The following is a 15613-nucleotide window of genomic DNA, read 5'->3' on the forward strand; positions in this document are numbered from 1 at the left end:
TTGGGGACTAAACGTCCACCAGCAGTTGCATCGACCCAGTGGTGTAAATAGTTATCAAATTTACCAGAATTATAATTTAGTACGTGAAGATAGAGTAAACATTATAACTTCATTTGAACCCTGTCTTAGAGTTTTCCCACGGTGCATATATAGATTGAGTGAATTGAACGATTTTCAAATGTATTTAACATGTAAGGTGAGGGTATAAATCACTAATCTCTGGCAATCAGGCATATATATGACTACCTGAATTCATGGATCATTTCCAGAGAGAAAAAAATTCTCGGTAACCATGAAAGTCTACCGAGAAATAAGCCAAAATGTTAAAAAAAAATATGCGAATTTTGAAAATCCCGCCTTTTGACTTTCGACCAAAAATCTACACCACGTTGGCATTGAACGACATGCATTAATCAGCGGGTTTCATATTTATCTTCACAATAAGAGAAAATTAGCCATGAGGTGTTTAGGTCCATTTAACTCTTAAATGTAACTTATTTGCCACCATACTATATTCACTTAAATAGATCCTGGGCGATTTAAGATTTGCCATATTATATCTTAACGAAGGCAACAGTAGTATACCGCTATTCGAAATTTATAAATCGATTGAGAAACAAACAAATCCGGGTTAAAAACTAAAACTGAGGGAAACACATCAAATTTTAGAGAACTACGACACAACAGAAACACAGTCAACACTAAAATGTGACACACACATAAAACAACTATAATACAACAATGGCCATTTTCCTGACTTGGTACAGGACATTTTAAGAAGAAAAAATCGTGAGTGGAACCTGGTTTTGTGCCTAGCCAAACATCCCGCTTTTATGACAATGTTAAATAAAACATTAAAATGACAACATTACATGACAGGAATACAATAAAAAGACTTTTAAAACAAGATTGTGTCCCAAGTACACGGATTCCCATCCGCATTATCATTTTCTATGTTCAGTGGACTGTGAATATGGGATGAAAACTCTCAATGCTCTTCAACTTCGTACTATATTTGGCTTTTAAACATTTTTTTATTCGAGCGTCACTGATGAGTCTTTTTTTAGACGAAACGCGCGTTTGGCGTAAATATAAAATTTTAATCCTTGTATTTATGAAGAGTTTATTGGCATTAAAATTGAAAATATCATATCATAAAATACATGTATACTAAGTTTCAAATTTATTGAACTTCAACTTCATCAAAAACAACTTCGACCATGGGGCATACAAATACCGACGACTTTACTTAAATAAGAGACATTCGAACTCACAAGTCAATACTAAACTGTCAACGACAGAATGAAACGAAAAACGTCAATGAAAATGACAACGCACAATAAATAAAACAATCGAAAACTATAGATTGAGCAACACGAACCACACTAAACCAGACGTAATATCAGCTGTTCCTTAAAGTAAACAATGTGGGCATGAAAGTTGATAAAAAAAACCATGTGGAATCTTTTTACGACTCTTTCTAAAGAAAGGTTTATTGCTGTAATGCATTCACAATACAAGTAATGTGACTAGTCAATTATAGATGAAATGGCTGAGATCCGGGTTCTTTAGTTGTCACCCTTTTTTGCACGGCACATGTATGATAACACAAACACATGTCACTATGCATCCGATTTATTATGTCTAAAACACAAGTATTCCTCTAAATGACTGGGTATGGTGATACCTGTTATCCATGCTTCTTTAGAGAATTCATTGCAGCCTGAATCCCAATTTTCATAAATGGGTTTGTCTTCACCTTTTTCGCAAAACTCATCATGTCAAGAATAAAACAGTGGGGAAATTTTAACCATGTGAAACACTTTAAAATAGAATGAACATTCTCAAATGGATAAAAGGTTAAAAAGGCAAAACACATTTCGTGCTCTGTTCCTTGTCCAAACGATGTTGTTTCGTTCCTAGAAGTGGTATCATAAGTACAGGTAACTCGTAAGTCATCGCCAGGTTGTATTTCTATTGGTGGATCATGTCTGAAATAAAACCACGTATATATCCGTTTAAAGCATTGTTATTGAGAGTTATACGAGGATTGATTCACATATCATTTGTTTAAGCATTCCAAATGTGTGTGCCTGTAAGGCATATCCTTTGGATACTTGTACATTTCTTTGATCACCATAAAGATGCATGCAGTAATGCGTATTGAACAGAGAATTTCAGTATGTTTTAGATTGAACTACTAATTTGTTCTTCTACTAGTGAAACCATATGTCCAGTATATACAGTCAAAGTTTTGCATTGACTATTAAGTTATTTATTATATGTAATTTCAAATAATAAGTGTTTAGATATAGACCGAAATAGAAATTGTTACGACATTGAAACTTTACTTTACACAGGCTTAGCTATAATTATTTATGAAATGTTAGTAATATTGCTAATACCTTATGTCTATACGGTATTGTTTTCACTTTCGAACTAGATACTTGGCGTTTGTGGCATAAATGAGCATCCAGTTGCCCTCTCTGGCATTATTCAAACAAAACGATTTCGGTACTTTTCCCCTTTAAATTGATAAAAACTTAACAAAAACAAAAAGTATGGCAACATCGTCAATGTTTGTCGTTGTATACATGTTTTTATATCTTATTTGTTTTGTCCTTCAACATTACAAGGGATATATGTATATGGCGTACGTGATATGTGTTTGGTTGTGACGTCTCTGTTAATATAAATCAAATCTCGAGGCGATTTGTGTGCTAGACATATGGTATAAATACATTTCCTATATGACGAGGATGATAACTCATACACGTACATATTGATGTCTTACTTAAGTCCTTATGTGTTGTTTTTTTGTGATGTTTCCTTAATGATTAACCCGATTAAGTACTTTCGGCAGTATGGTTGGGTAGAGCGTAAAAACGAAAATAAACTCAAATATAAACATTATGATAAACTAGTGAAGAATTTTAAGGAAACACATACTTATGAACAAGGTATCAAACCTTTATTTCTGAAGACTACATATTTAACAAGCTTTAACTTAATGATGCTTTTAGTTTATTTTCCTTCTATTTATATCAAATGAAAAGTAAATAATTGAATTAAAATGAACTTACATTGTAATGTGTTGTCTGTCGAATGAAAACTTATCTAGATCAGAGATTATATTGATTAAAGCACCATTCCGATACTGTTCTACTCTTTGTTTCCGACCTGTAAAATGTAAATAGATATAGGAAGATGTGGAATGGGTGCCAATGAGACAACTCTACATCCAAGTTACAATTTATAAAAGTAAACCATTATACATGAAGGAATGGCCTTCAATACGGAGCCTTGGCTCACACCGAACAGCAAAGCTATAAAGGGCCCTAAAAATTACTACCGTAATTTGTAGGTTTACGTCAAAAATAAACCAGTTGTTAACATTGTCCTTAAAATCTTTCTTTGTTTGGCTTAAATACTTATATTTAAAGGTTTTTAACTATAATCAACCTTGCAGCAATTCATTTGGCGGGTTCATATGGTGGTCATATGCAAGGCAAAATGCCGACCCATATTCTGTATACTGGTATTTTGCAGTGACAGTCAAAGTTTCCCTCTATCTCAGTTGTAATATCTATTCTTGCATTTATTGTTAATTTACACTCGCTGTGAATGTGCACGAACATCTAGTAAGTTGACTTTTAGCAACAACAAAAAGTCCACCATTGAATCAAATTAGTCTTGTGTGCATAATGAACAATACGTTTGCTTGACCAGGATCTCAAACTACAAATGAATTTGACAGCCAACTAAGCGTATCTTACCTAAAGAATGCATGTGATTAAATGAAGAATGAACGTATATAGGTCCTTGGAATTCCCGTTTCGTACATTGTCCAGTACAATTCCCGTTAACTTTGACCTCGGATTGTCCTGGTGGTAAATGAAACATAGTCTGACCGATAGTTAAGACTGCAGCATTATATGGTCTCAGATTTGGAGTGTAATACAAAATCATTCCTGAACTGTCAGTGTAGTCCATATTATCTTCAGAATTCTGCCAGTGAATCTGGAATATCAAAACTTATAATTACTACTTCAACAATTATAAAACAAAACATCGAGCTGAGGTGAATCATTTCCAAATAGAATGCAATCTGATAACGGCTAACGTAAGTTTTTCGTATGATAGAAATCAATTCATCAAGCTAAATTTCATGGAAAAGAACCTCAATTTAATATCTGGAAATAAAAGTATAATTTAATCCTTATTGTAGACAAAGACACAAACTTAATGTACAGTTCTCATTTCTCTCCTTGTTTTCAATTAATTTTGTATTACCATTGTGTAATAGATCATATTTATTTGTTCAGTGTATACAAACTCGTTTTTGTAAATATGTCTTTTGATTAAGTTAAGCCATTTCAATTGGTATTTTAAAGAGTTTCTGTCTATGTTGTGATGTTACATGATTGTTTCAGGTTATGGCGAAGGTTGACGACTATTTAAACGTTTAAAACCCGCTGCATTTAATTTCATGTGTCTTAATCAGGAACTTTAAATTATTTTTAGTGGATATTGTTTGTTGGTTCATAAATGTTTCTGGTTTTTATATTGATTAGACCGTTAGTTTTCCTGTTTGAGCCACATACTTGATGAATGTGTACCTTTACACATTGTGACTTGGACGGAGATTTGTCCAATTGGCAATCCTACCTCATCTTCTTATATCTATATTAAAGTTAAAAATATGAATCCAGGAGTTACATTTTGCTTGTTTTTTTGGTATTTGTTTAGTCGTTTATGTTTCAGTTCATTGTAATCTGATATCGCTATGTAAATATGAATTGATAAAGCCCAGTCACACTGTCACGTTTTATTCCGTTTTAAAATGCTACATTTTAACTTCGTTTATGCAAAATGTCCCGTTGTTTTGAAGTCTAGGGTTAACTAGGTTTGTGCTACGTTCTTTAATATCATGTTTTGCTACTTACTGTGTAGACTCTATACCAACGTTTCCACCACGCATTTATATAAATACGTTTTGTTATGTTACGCTAGGCTTTGATTCGTTTCTACTAGGTTTCTACTTTGTTTCTATTTTCGCTACGTTTGCTGTTGAATTTTCAAAACATACAAGGCAGGTCCCGTTTTGAAGAAAGGATCACTACGTTTCGATACGCTTCGTTAACGTATATTCCCGCGTTCAATACGTAGTAGAACGTAGCTCTTGAAACGTGACAGTGTGACTGGGGCTCTTAGTTTCTTAAAATAAAAAATGACATTAAAATAAATGATTTACCTGTAACATAAATCTTGTGTAGCCGTTATTACCAATCGGAATACCAAAATTATCAGGGAAACATTCCCCTTTGATGCCAAGACCCCAAACTGTCACCATGTGACAAAACGAAGGTCCTTCATTTGTAACACAAGTGTTCACCTCGTTCACTCTGGGCTGATTCTCTGTATTTAGAATCAATGTGTTATTTATGGAAATCAAAATGAGTAAAAACGACCAAGATAAACTTTATGAATCATATATGCATGTGAAATGAGTTTATTTTTAGTTTTCTGAATTGCTAAACATTTTGAGTTTCCGATGGAGTTAACTTTACAATTAGAAAAAAATAGATAACATGACACATCACCAAATAACAACCTCATTTGAATAGTTACAACCGACAATTTGGGATTTGACTGGAAACGCGGCTCCTCAATTATTTATTATAGCATTGTGAGATTTTTAATGCAACTTTTACGAGTTTGACTGTCCCTTTGGTAACTTTCGTCCCTCTTTTTTTAACCTTAGACACGGGCTCATTTCAACAAAGGGTAGATGTCAATCGAATTTTGTTGAATTATTAATAGATTTTATAAATAAATTTGATTTGGATTATTTTTGCTTTGCTTATTATCTGTTCTGTCATCGTACAAGGTGTAATTAAATAGTACAAACCTACGGCATCGCATCCAAAAAGTACAATATGATGAATAACACGGCTATTGTCAATGAAAGGTTTAGCTGCAACCACGTGATAATCTCCATCCAATGGTACATGTAGGTGTGTACATATGTATCTACTACCCTTGTGTTGCACTCTAGTTTTTGGAATTCTCAATGCCAATTCTTTTACATCTGAAATAAGACATATGAAATCTGTTATTCTAATCGGTAGATTTCGTTAATAACACTTCATATACTAGAAGACTATTTGGATAACCAATATAAAATAATCTATTGTCTGGATTGGTGAAATTAAGTCCTGTATTCTTTATTTTTGTTTTGTCTTCCCATCCACATCTTAATTATGGACTCATAGACGTTTTAAATACAATACAATACAATACAAAATGCTTTATTTCAAAAACACTCAGTCACATTGACATGTGAAACAAGAGGTAAATTACAAAATACAATCACATACAATTAAATAAATAAATAAAACAACTTAGAAATAAAATACATGTATATAGAAAATTACTTTGCTTTATATTAAAAAGATACTTTTGTCTAATAGAACGGTGTAAGAAAAGGACAAACACATCGGATTAATACTTAAATAACATATCTAATTAAGTAAGTATTAAACCAAAAGTTTAAATACTAACCAGGATCCTCTTGGATAGAAGGACAATGCAAATTATTGTCATCACATTTCAACCATTTATTCTTCTTTCTACAGTTTTCGCTTTCTGTTGGTTCACAAATTCCTAAAATGACAAAATTGATCAATTAACACGTCGTTTTACAAGAAAGCACGAGTCATGTAAACGACGTAAGCAACCAGTTCGAGATCTGCGAGAAACACATAGCAAATGAACTTTAAGAAAAACAAATTAAACTAGTATCTCAATTGTTTGTAAAACAATTGAAAGGTCTTTCCTGTAAAAGTGATGTTTTCGTTATGTTCTTTGTACGACCTTTCGTTTGATATACGACAAGCATACCTTCTGAAACTTTTCGCTTTTTACACTTAATGACCTCATCCGCCTACATTTTTGAGATCGGAAGTATGATATATGTAACACATGGTAGATGAGCTTTCATTTGATATGCGACAACGCCATGTTCTAAAAAGTTTAAATTTTGCACTTAATAACCCCATCCAACCAATTTTTGGAGGTTGGGAATTTGATATTTCAAATCTACACATCATAACCTTTCATTTGATATACAACAACCCTATTGTAAAAGAAATTATTTTTTTGCACTCAATGACCCCATCCAACCAATTTTTGGGGGACGTCAATTTGAAATTTGAAATGTACGCTTTATGTTCTTTCATTTGATATGCGACAACCTTACCATCTGAGAAATTTGAATTTTTGCACTAAATGACCCCACCCTTCCACCTGGGATGCAAAAGAGGTTTAAAATTTTAATTTTTAAGTAGAGTTTATTGAGACCTTCAATTTGATATATCAGATGACCCCATTTGACAAAGTGCAAAAAATGATGCAATATCAACTATATAAATAGAAGTTATGAAACTCACAAAGTCAATGCAAAACATGAAAATTTCAAATTTATTTTTGGGTGTTTTTTTTCCATGGAATATTTTTGGTATTTGGTTAAACATATAACTATGTCAATCTCTTCAATTTCTTAAACATTTTAAGTGGTTAGCTGTTGCTGTTTCAGAAATACTTGCCGCCGCTCGAAAAATTTCAAACTGCATTATCTCTAAAACGACAATAGATATCTCAAATCTGTTAAATGGTAAATGATCTGCAGTTAAAGGACAACACTATAGAAAAAGAAAAGGGACAATTTCAAAGTTCACCAAGGTCACAATTAATCATCAAATATATGATGCAATACCAAACTTAAGAACCGGAAGCCGTGGAGACATGGGACTACCACCATTCAACTCAGGACCACTTGACCTTTCAAATATCACAAGGTCAAGGTCATAGTATACTGTGAAGGTCAAGGTGAAATTTCATCATGACCTGACATTGACCTCAAATTGAAGGTCTTGAAATACTGATCATCTTTGCAGTTGATAGTAGGTTGATATATGTTACCTTTTAAAAGATATACACAAAATACTATACTTTTAAGAATCATCCCGTTGTAACTTTTGAACAGACGGTCGGACATTTTTGGGCTTATTATATAAAATGTAGAGTTCGTCGAGAGGAACATTTTATACGCTGTATGTAGGCAGCAAAGTCTTATCGTTTTCCTAATATGTAAGCTTGAAATTGCAGCGTAATTTTTTTTTGCACTCTGTGACCTTTGACCTTGGGTGCATATTGAAGGTCACATAAATTAAAGATTATTGGTGAAGGTCCCAAGTCTCTAAGACTTTCAGTTCTTGAAATAGATTTTTTCTAAAATTGAATACAATTTTTCAAGGGGAATAACTCCTAATAAGGGTTGATAACAAAATGATTGTATATGTTCATTAACATTGCCATCTGTTCCTGTACATGTTGCCGTTTTCAAATCGATTCTATCTCTAACATTTTTTGAGAAATGAGCAAAGGAAAGAAATTGTTTTAAGGGGAAATAACTCTCAAAGAGGATGATGAAATTCTATGCAGCCTCATATGGTAATACATCATGATGAGATGTACCTATTGTCCAAATAAGATCATGATATCTTTAAAAACAACGAGGGGGGGCCATGTTGAAAAAAATCAATAAAAGGGAGATAACTTCTAAAGGGGATGATGAAATCCTACACAGCCTCATCTGGTAATACTTCATAATGAGGTCTACCGATGGTCCATATTTGGTTATGATAACTTCAATAGAAACGAGGGGAGGCCATGTCAAACAAATGCTGGATGAAAAAAAAAAAAAAAAAACATGCGAAAAACAATAAGGTCTTTCCTCGCGGAGAGGAAAGACCTTAAAAATAAAAATAAAACAACCATTGATAATCTTGCATATAAACTATAAAGCACAACATCCCACGTTAATAGAATAAATACACTTGAAGTTTATTATTAAAGAATTGAATGCTTCTTTTTGTAAATTCATTGGGGTGTAAAAGCATCGACCGAAGTACACTTTATGCATTCTAAAAATGTTGGCACGGTCAACGCTTTTACCACCCTTTAAAATTACTAAAACTAAAATCACGAAAACACATTATTTTCCTTACATATGCATTCTATTAGGTATTTAACTTATCATAGTTACCAGGAGGCTCGATTTATCCTGACTTTTTTTTTTTATTGAAATGAAGGTTACTCTTTTAGGAAGGTTAATTCCAATTTGACGCGAATTTGCTGTTAGCCAATCAAATTAAAATATAATTATTATTCTAATGTAACAGATACGTGTATGAGCGATATCTCTTTGTATGATCATATGCTACCTAAAAAACGGTTCACCGTGAATCGTAAGACCATTATGTATATTACAATTGAAGGACAGTGTATGGCCCCTACCTGGATGAGTGATTGTAGAATTAATGAACAGCTGACTGGTATTCTCTGTCCATAAACAGTCGGGATCTCCAAGTTCTTGTCCATTAGAGCGACCATCACTATCAGAATCAGCTTCACATATAGATTTAGTCCAGATCTAAAATTTATCAGAATAACAGGATTGTGTTAAATTCACTTACATAGAAAAAATAATCAGCTTTACATATAGATTTAATCCGGATCTAAAAATTATCAGAATAGCAGGACTGTGTTAACTTGATTCACTCACATAGAACAAATAAACAGCTCCACACAAAGGTTAAGTTCAGATCTAAAATTTATCAGAATAACAGGACTGTGTTGAATTCACTTATACGAAACATGTAGAAATATCATTTTTATCACAAAAACATCAGATTGTAGCACAACTGTTTTGGAATTTTGGATCATCAATGTTGTTCAACTTTGTACTTGTTTGGCTTTATAGATATTTTGATATCAGCGTCACTGATGAGTCGTATGAAGTCGAAACGCGCGTCTGGCGTACAGAATTATAATCCTGATACCTTTGATAACTATTTGTAAAATGAACCAGTGTAAGACAAGAGAGTACATCAATACATGTTACCACATAAAAGCAGATATCTTCAACTTTTAAATTGTTTGGCTTTCGATATGAGCGTCACTGATGAGTACAACAAAAACCTAACGACAATGTAACATACACAGAAACAAACTATAAGATAACAACTGCTGTTTTTTCCTGATTTGGTACAGGACATTTGTAAGATCTAAAATAAATTATAGCATATATAAATAGTACTACATAATACTAATTACGGTAATTTAAAGATATGAAAGTAATTGAATAAGTAACTAACCTTTATACAAAAAGGTGTAGGATAAAAAATGTATTGTACGTTGAATCTTACCTTTCCAGTCTTTACTTTGTTTTGATACAGATCGATTCCGAATGGATTCAGAGGTCCTCCACCTCCAGGTAATTCGTGTCCAACTCCATTCCAGAGCTTGTTTTGGTGGCAGGGATGAGGCGCTTTATCTCCGTTTGGAATGGACGATTGGTATGACGGGTAGGAATAGTTGCCGTCAAACAAGGAAATTACTAACACAAAAATCACTAAGCTGTCAAGATTTAAAAAATCACTCTTCAGATTAAAGATTGTTATACTAGTATTTAAAAAGAAAAGATTTCGTAATATAATTTTACATTTTAATAATAAAAGCGATGGATCCACTTATTATAAATTCAAATCTGGTAAAGATTCAAAGTACATTTCGATATTATTAGACAGTCGGTTACCTTTTTATTGTTGTTTGGGTGCTCCGATCCCATTTTAAAAATCCTAGATCCGTCCCCTTCAAACAAACCCATTGCTGAAAATCACGAATTTCGTACGTAATTCAAAATTTAATGAAATTCGATAATTTTCAGTTTCATTTAAAAATGGGAACAGAATATAATAAAATCCAATAGATCCGCTACGACTTCATAAAATTTTGAATAATTATTAACATTTCAGTTACTTACTATTTTAATTCACTCTTCGTTTTCATAATATTATCTGTAAGTAAAAAAAAAATATGTTTCAGTTCGATTAAGTTACAAGTTTAAGCTTTTGTTCATGTTTTTTCTCTTCATTATTTTATTTACACATTTACACATTTTCTATTGAATCTATTTATCTATTTCAATAATTCGCAGCATTCCAATTTTACTGTCTGTAAAATGCATTTTATAGCAATGTTTACACCTTTCAAATATTAATTTTAATAAATACTTTCCTTCAGATATATTTTTTTATTTATAAATATATGATGAATGATTTCCACGTTTAAGATAAATCCACATAAGCTCCTGTTATATGCAGAGAAACAAGAAAAAACATTTGTCGTAATAATTATAACTTAATACAAACACAACAATAACGTAATACAAACCCAATAACTTTTGTTTCTCTTATCCTGTTTTAATTTCCTAATTGTCTAAATGTCTGCCTTTTCGGAATTCGTAAAGATATATTTTGTCACCAAATATAAGTACAAGTTATGTCATATCATTTGTCATCATTATAACTTCCCATTTCTGTCGTGCCTTCGGCTGCTTCATTGAAGATCGGAAACATGATATATCTATGCACTTATATTTGGTATTCAAAACATGCCAATTCAAGTATCATAGGAAATTTTGTTATTTAATAGTTAGTGTCTTAATGTCTATGTATGTTGGCGTTTATTTTTTTGCACTTCAGTGTTTCTGTTGTTCTTTTGTTTTCCTCGTATAATTGATGGATTTCCCTCAGTTTCAGTTTGTAACCCGCATTAGTTTTCTCTCAGTCGATTTATGACTTTTGAACATCGGTATACTACTGTTGCCTATCTCTAAGATATTTCTCATGTCATAATTGAGGATTTGTATACCCTTGTGTTGATTAAATGGTAAACATATGGAAACTTTATAGAAAAATCCACAGTCTTTCCCTACTATTCTCAAATTTGGCAATGATTTCCTTAAAACTTGTAAATTTAAATATAGGTTAAAACAAATAAAAATATAGCACAAATCAAGTACACCTTCTAGGATGGGCTAGACTTTAGTGACTCACCACGAGGTTTTTGTGAATTTAAAGGTTAATAAGGAGTTTTCGTAAACAATAAACGCTAGCAAATAACCCTGATTTTTGTTCTCAATCGGTTTATGAATTTCGAACAGCGGTATGCTACTGTTGCCTTTATTAAATGATTTTTTTTTTTTTTTTTTATAAATTAACGGTATTGAATGGTGAATGATGAAAACAGGTAATGAATGTTGAAATCAAATGTTGAAGACGGATGTGTATATTGAACTCGAATATTGAGTGTTGTAAACGAATGTATAAAGTTGAAGACGAATTTATAAAATATTTTTTGGGAGGTTTTTTTTTTGGAAAGTTGAATGTTGACATCTAATAATGTTGAACGAATGTGGACTATTATAAACGAATGTTGATGTTGAAAACGAATATTGAATGTTGAAAATTAATGTATTAATTTGAAAACGAGTATATAAGTTTAAAGGAATGTATAAAGTTGAAAACGAATGTATCAAGTTGAAAACAATATTGAATGTTTTAAGCGATTTCAATGAACTTTAAAAAAAAAAATGTTGAATGTTGAAATCGAACACTGTTGAAAACAAATGTTAAAAAAATAAAATTAAAAAAAAATAAAATCTGAAGTTGAATATTGACTGTTCAAAACGAATGCAGGAGGTTGAAAACGAAAGTTGGTGTGTTTAATGTTGAGTGTTTAAAAGTCTTATAATTTTGAAAACGAATGTTGAGGAACATGCCCCAAAAAATGTCATTGTTGGATGTTGAATACGAATACGAATATTGGATGTGTGAAAATGTTTAAAGTTGAAAACGATGTTGAATGATGAAAACGATTAAAAACAAAATTTCTAAAAATAATCAAAAAAAGTTTTACAAAAAAATAAATAAATTGAATTTCGCGGATATAGTAAGTCCAGTAGAGCCACTTCCAAAACTCCACCGTAATATAGGCGTGAACCCCACAGGGTGTTAATGCAAAAAATAAAACAATCTTGAGACTGTGCAGTAACTTGAGATATAGATATGTGGCCATGTTGTTAATTTTACAAAGACCTGGAATGAAAGTTTTCTTGTACTTATAAAAAAGAAAATGTGGTATGATTGCCAATTAGACAACTCTCCACAATAGACCTAATGACACAGAAATTAACAATAGTTATCAAAAGTACCAGGATTATAATTTAGTACGCCAGACGCGCGTTTCGTCTACATAAGACGCTCATATCAAAATATTTATAAAACCAAACAAGTACAAAATTGAAGATTCTAATATGACGTTCTTCTTTAGCTTTAGGTACAAAGCCATGTTCTAATTCGAATAAAACATGGGCTGCACGTGATTGACGTCACAATTGAAATTGCAACGTCAGATGAATTTTGAACAACGCCAGAGATCAAAATGGACATTTTTGTTGGTGTTGCTCGCTAGGAAATTAAATAAAAACATTCTAAAAGTAAGTTTAAATGTTTCTGTTCTTTTTTTATTGATAAACTATTGATTTTTCTATAACGTTTTTGTTAATCAAATCAAAATGGCGACATTTCAAGCGTCGATCTTCTATAGGACCGCTTCGAAGTACAAAAGTTCAAAATATTCCTATTAGAATCGAAATAATTCTATCATGCCATGCTCTATGCTCATTTTAACATGGGTAGGCATTATATTTGTAAACATTTAATACCTCGCTAACGCTCGGTATTAAGATATTTTAACAAATATAATGCCTACCCATGTTAATATGAGCATAGAGCATGGCATGAAAGAATTATTTCTTAAGCATTGGGGATCAAAATTCCAAAAAGTTGTGACAAATACGGCTAAGGTAATCTATGCCTGGGATAAGAAAATTATTAGTTTTTCGAAAAATTCAAAGTTTTGTTAACAGGGAAAAAAATATAAAAATGACCACGTTATTGATATTCATGTCAACACCGAAGTGTTGACTACTGGGTTGGTGATACCCACGGGAACGAAACGTCCACCAGCAGTGGCATCGACCCAGTAGTGTAAATAGTTATCAAAAGTACCAGGATTATAATTTAGTACGCCAGAACAATCTTAGGTCACCGTACATGCAAAGCCTATACCGAAATGATTATGTAAAACAATTCAAACGAAAAAACTAACGGCCTTATTTATGTAAAAATGAAAATAAGGGGAACCAATTTGACCCTGGCAATTATAGGGGCATATACATTAGTTCCAATCGTGGCAAGCTGTTTAATAAAGTTATCTATAACAGACAATTAAAATAACATAATTTAAAACCTAATCTTGATTTATATCCAAATTCACGTGTGACGTCACATCTTGTGGCGTTGATTCATTCGTGTGACTTACAGTTCGTATTTCTATTATGCTGTTTTGATTAACTATCCTAAATTATTTTACGCATTTGTTTTTATTCTATGGTTAACAGGTATAACAATGAACTATTATATTATTTATTGATGTATTTGTCTGTCGTGAGTGTTCTTGCATTTATTTGTACTTAACTGATTCCTGTCATGTAATGTTGTCATTTTAGCGGCAAAACCAGGCGCAACCCACCATTACTTCTTAAAATGTTTTGTACCAAGTCATGAATATGGCAGATGTTATCTAATAGTTCGTTTCTATGTATGTTGCATTGTCGTTTGTATTTTATTGCACTTTAGTGTTTCTGTTGTTTCGTTGTTTTCCTCTTATAGTGGATGTGTTTCCCTCGGTTTTAGTTTGTAACCTGGATTTAATTGTTCTCTCTCAATCGATCTATGACTTTTGAATATCGGTAACTACTGTTGCCTTTATTTAAAGAATTTCATAAAAAGCAAAACCTTAATCAACAAAAATCATAATGGTTTTAAAGAAAACAGTCGCACTGCTGATCACATATTTACTCTAAAAGCAGTAATTTGTCATTATAAACAACAACAACAAATGGTATTAGGAGCTTTTATCGATTAAAAAAGCCTTTGATACAGTTTGCCGACTAGGATTGTTTCATAAACTTTTGATACAGGATATTTCGGGAGGAATTTTTTTAATTGTTTTTTTTTTTCAATTTATACTGACTCAGTATGGAGAATCAAGTTCTCAAATAGACTCAGTTCAGTATTTTATCAGAGCGAGGAGTAAAACAAGGAGATTTACTTAGGTTATTATATAAACTGCCTAGCTAACTGATGCTTTAAACAGTTTTACAAGTGGGGACTTTTCTTTAAATATTCTTCGATTTCTATATTAATTCAGATGATATTGTTTCATTGTCTCAAAGTAAAAAAGGACTACAAATAGTCGTAATCGGCTTTACATGAATATTATGACTGTTGGAAACTACAAGTTCATATAGTGTAACTTTTTTGGAAGAATTTTCTTATAAGGATTCTTGTAATGAAACTGTTACTTATTATTCTTATTTAGATATTGTAATAAAATGTAATGGTAATTTCAATTTAGCCATTATTCTCTTATGGAAAAGGCAAAAAGCCCTGTTTCAAAAGATCTCAAAATAAAGAAAACTGTTGGTCTGAATATAGTAACCAGTTTAGGCTACTAAACAAATTGATTGACAGAGAGCCGTGATGTAGTGGTTACGGTGCATCGGACTACTAACACAAAGGTTCCTGGTTCGATTCCCGTTTGAGATGAAAATTTCAGGAACTCAATTTTCGGCTCCCCC

At 32.1% G+C, this 15613-nt stretch overlaps 1 protein-coding gene across 1 annotated transcript; it reads right to left on the minus strand.

The window, feature by feature from the left end:
* Window positions 1–1619: 1619 nt before the first annotated feature.
* On the minus strand, window positions 1620–11456 carry LOC134705454 (tyramine beta-hydroxylase-like). The gene is made up of 10 exons (XM_063564179.1): window positions 11299–11456; window positions 10889–10922; window positions 10272–10482; window positions 9361–9496; window positions 6565–6666; window positions 5912–6091; window positions 5255–5418; window positions 3777–4020; window positions 3084–3180; window positions 1620–1991 (listed from the first exon to the last, which is right to left on the minus strand). Exons 2-10 carry the CDS (start codon window positions 10912–10914, stop codon window positions 1691–1693), a joined length of 1461 nt encoding a protein of 486 aa, XP_063420249.1. The 5' UTR covers window positions 10915–10922; window positions 11299–11456; the 3' UTR covers window positions 1620–1690.
* Between the last annotated feature and the right edge of the window lie 4157 nt (window positions 11457–15613).

This window comes from Mytilus trossulus, chromosome 2, assembly GCF_036588685.1.
Source record: "Mytilus trossulus isolate FHL-02 chromosome 2, PNRI_Mtr1.1.1.hap1, whole genome shotgun sequence".
Taxonomy (NCBI): domain Eukaryota; kingdom Metazoa; phylum Mollusca; class Bivalvia; order Mytilida; family Mytilidae; genus Mytilus; species Mytilus trossulus.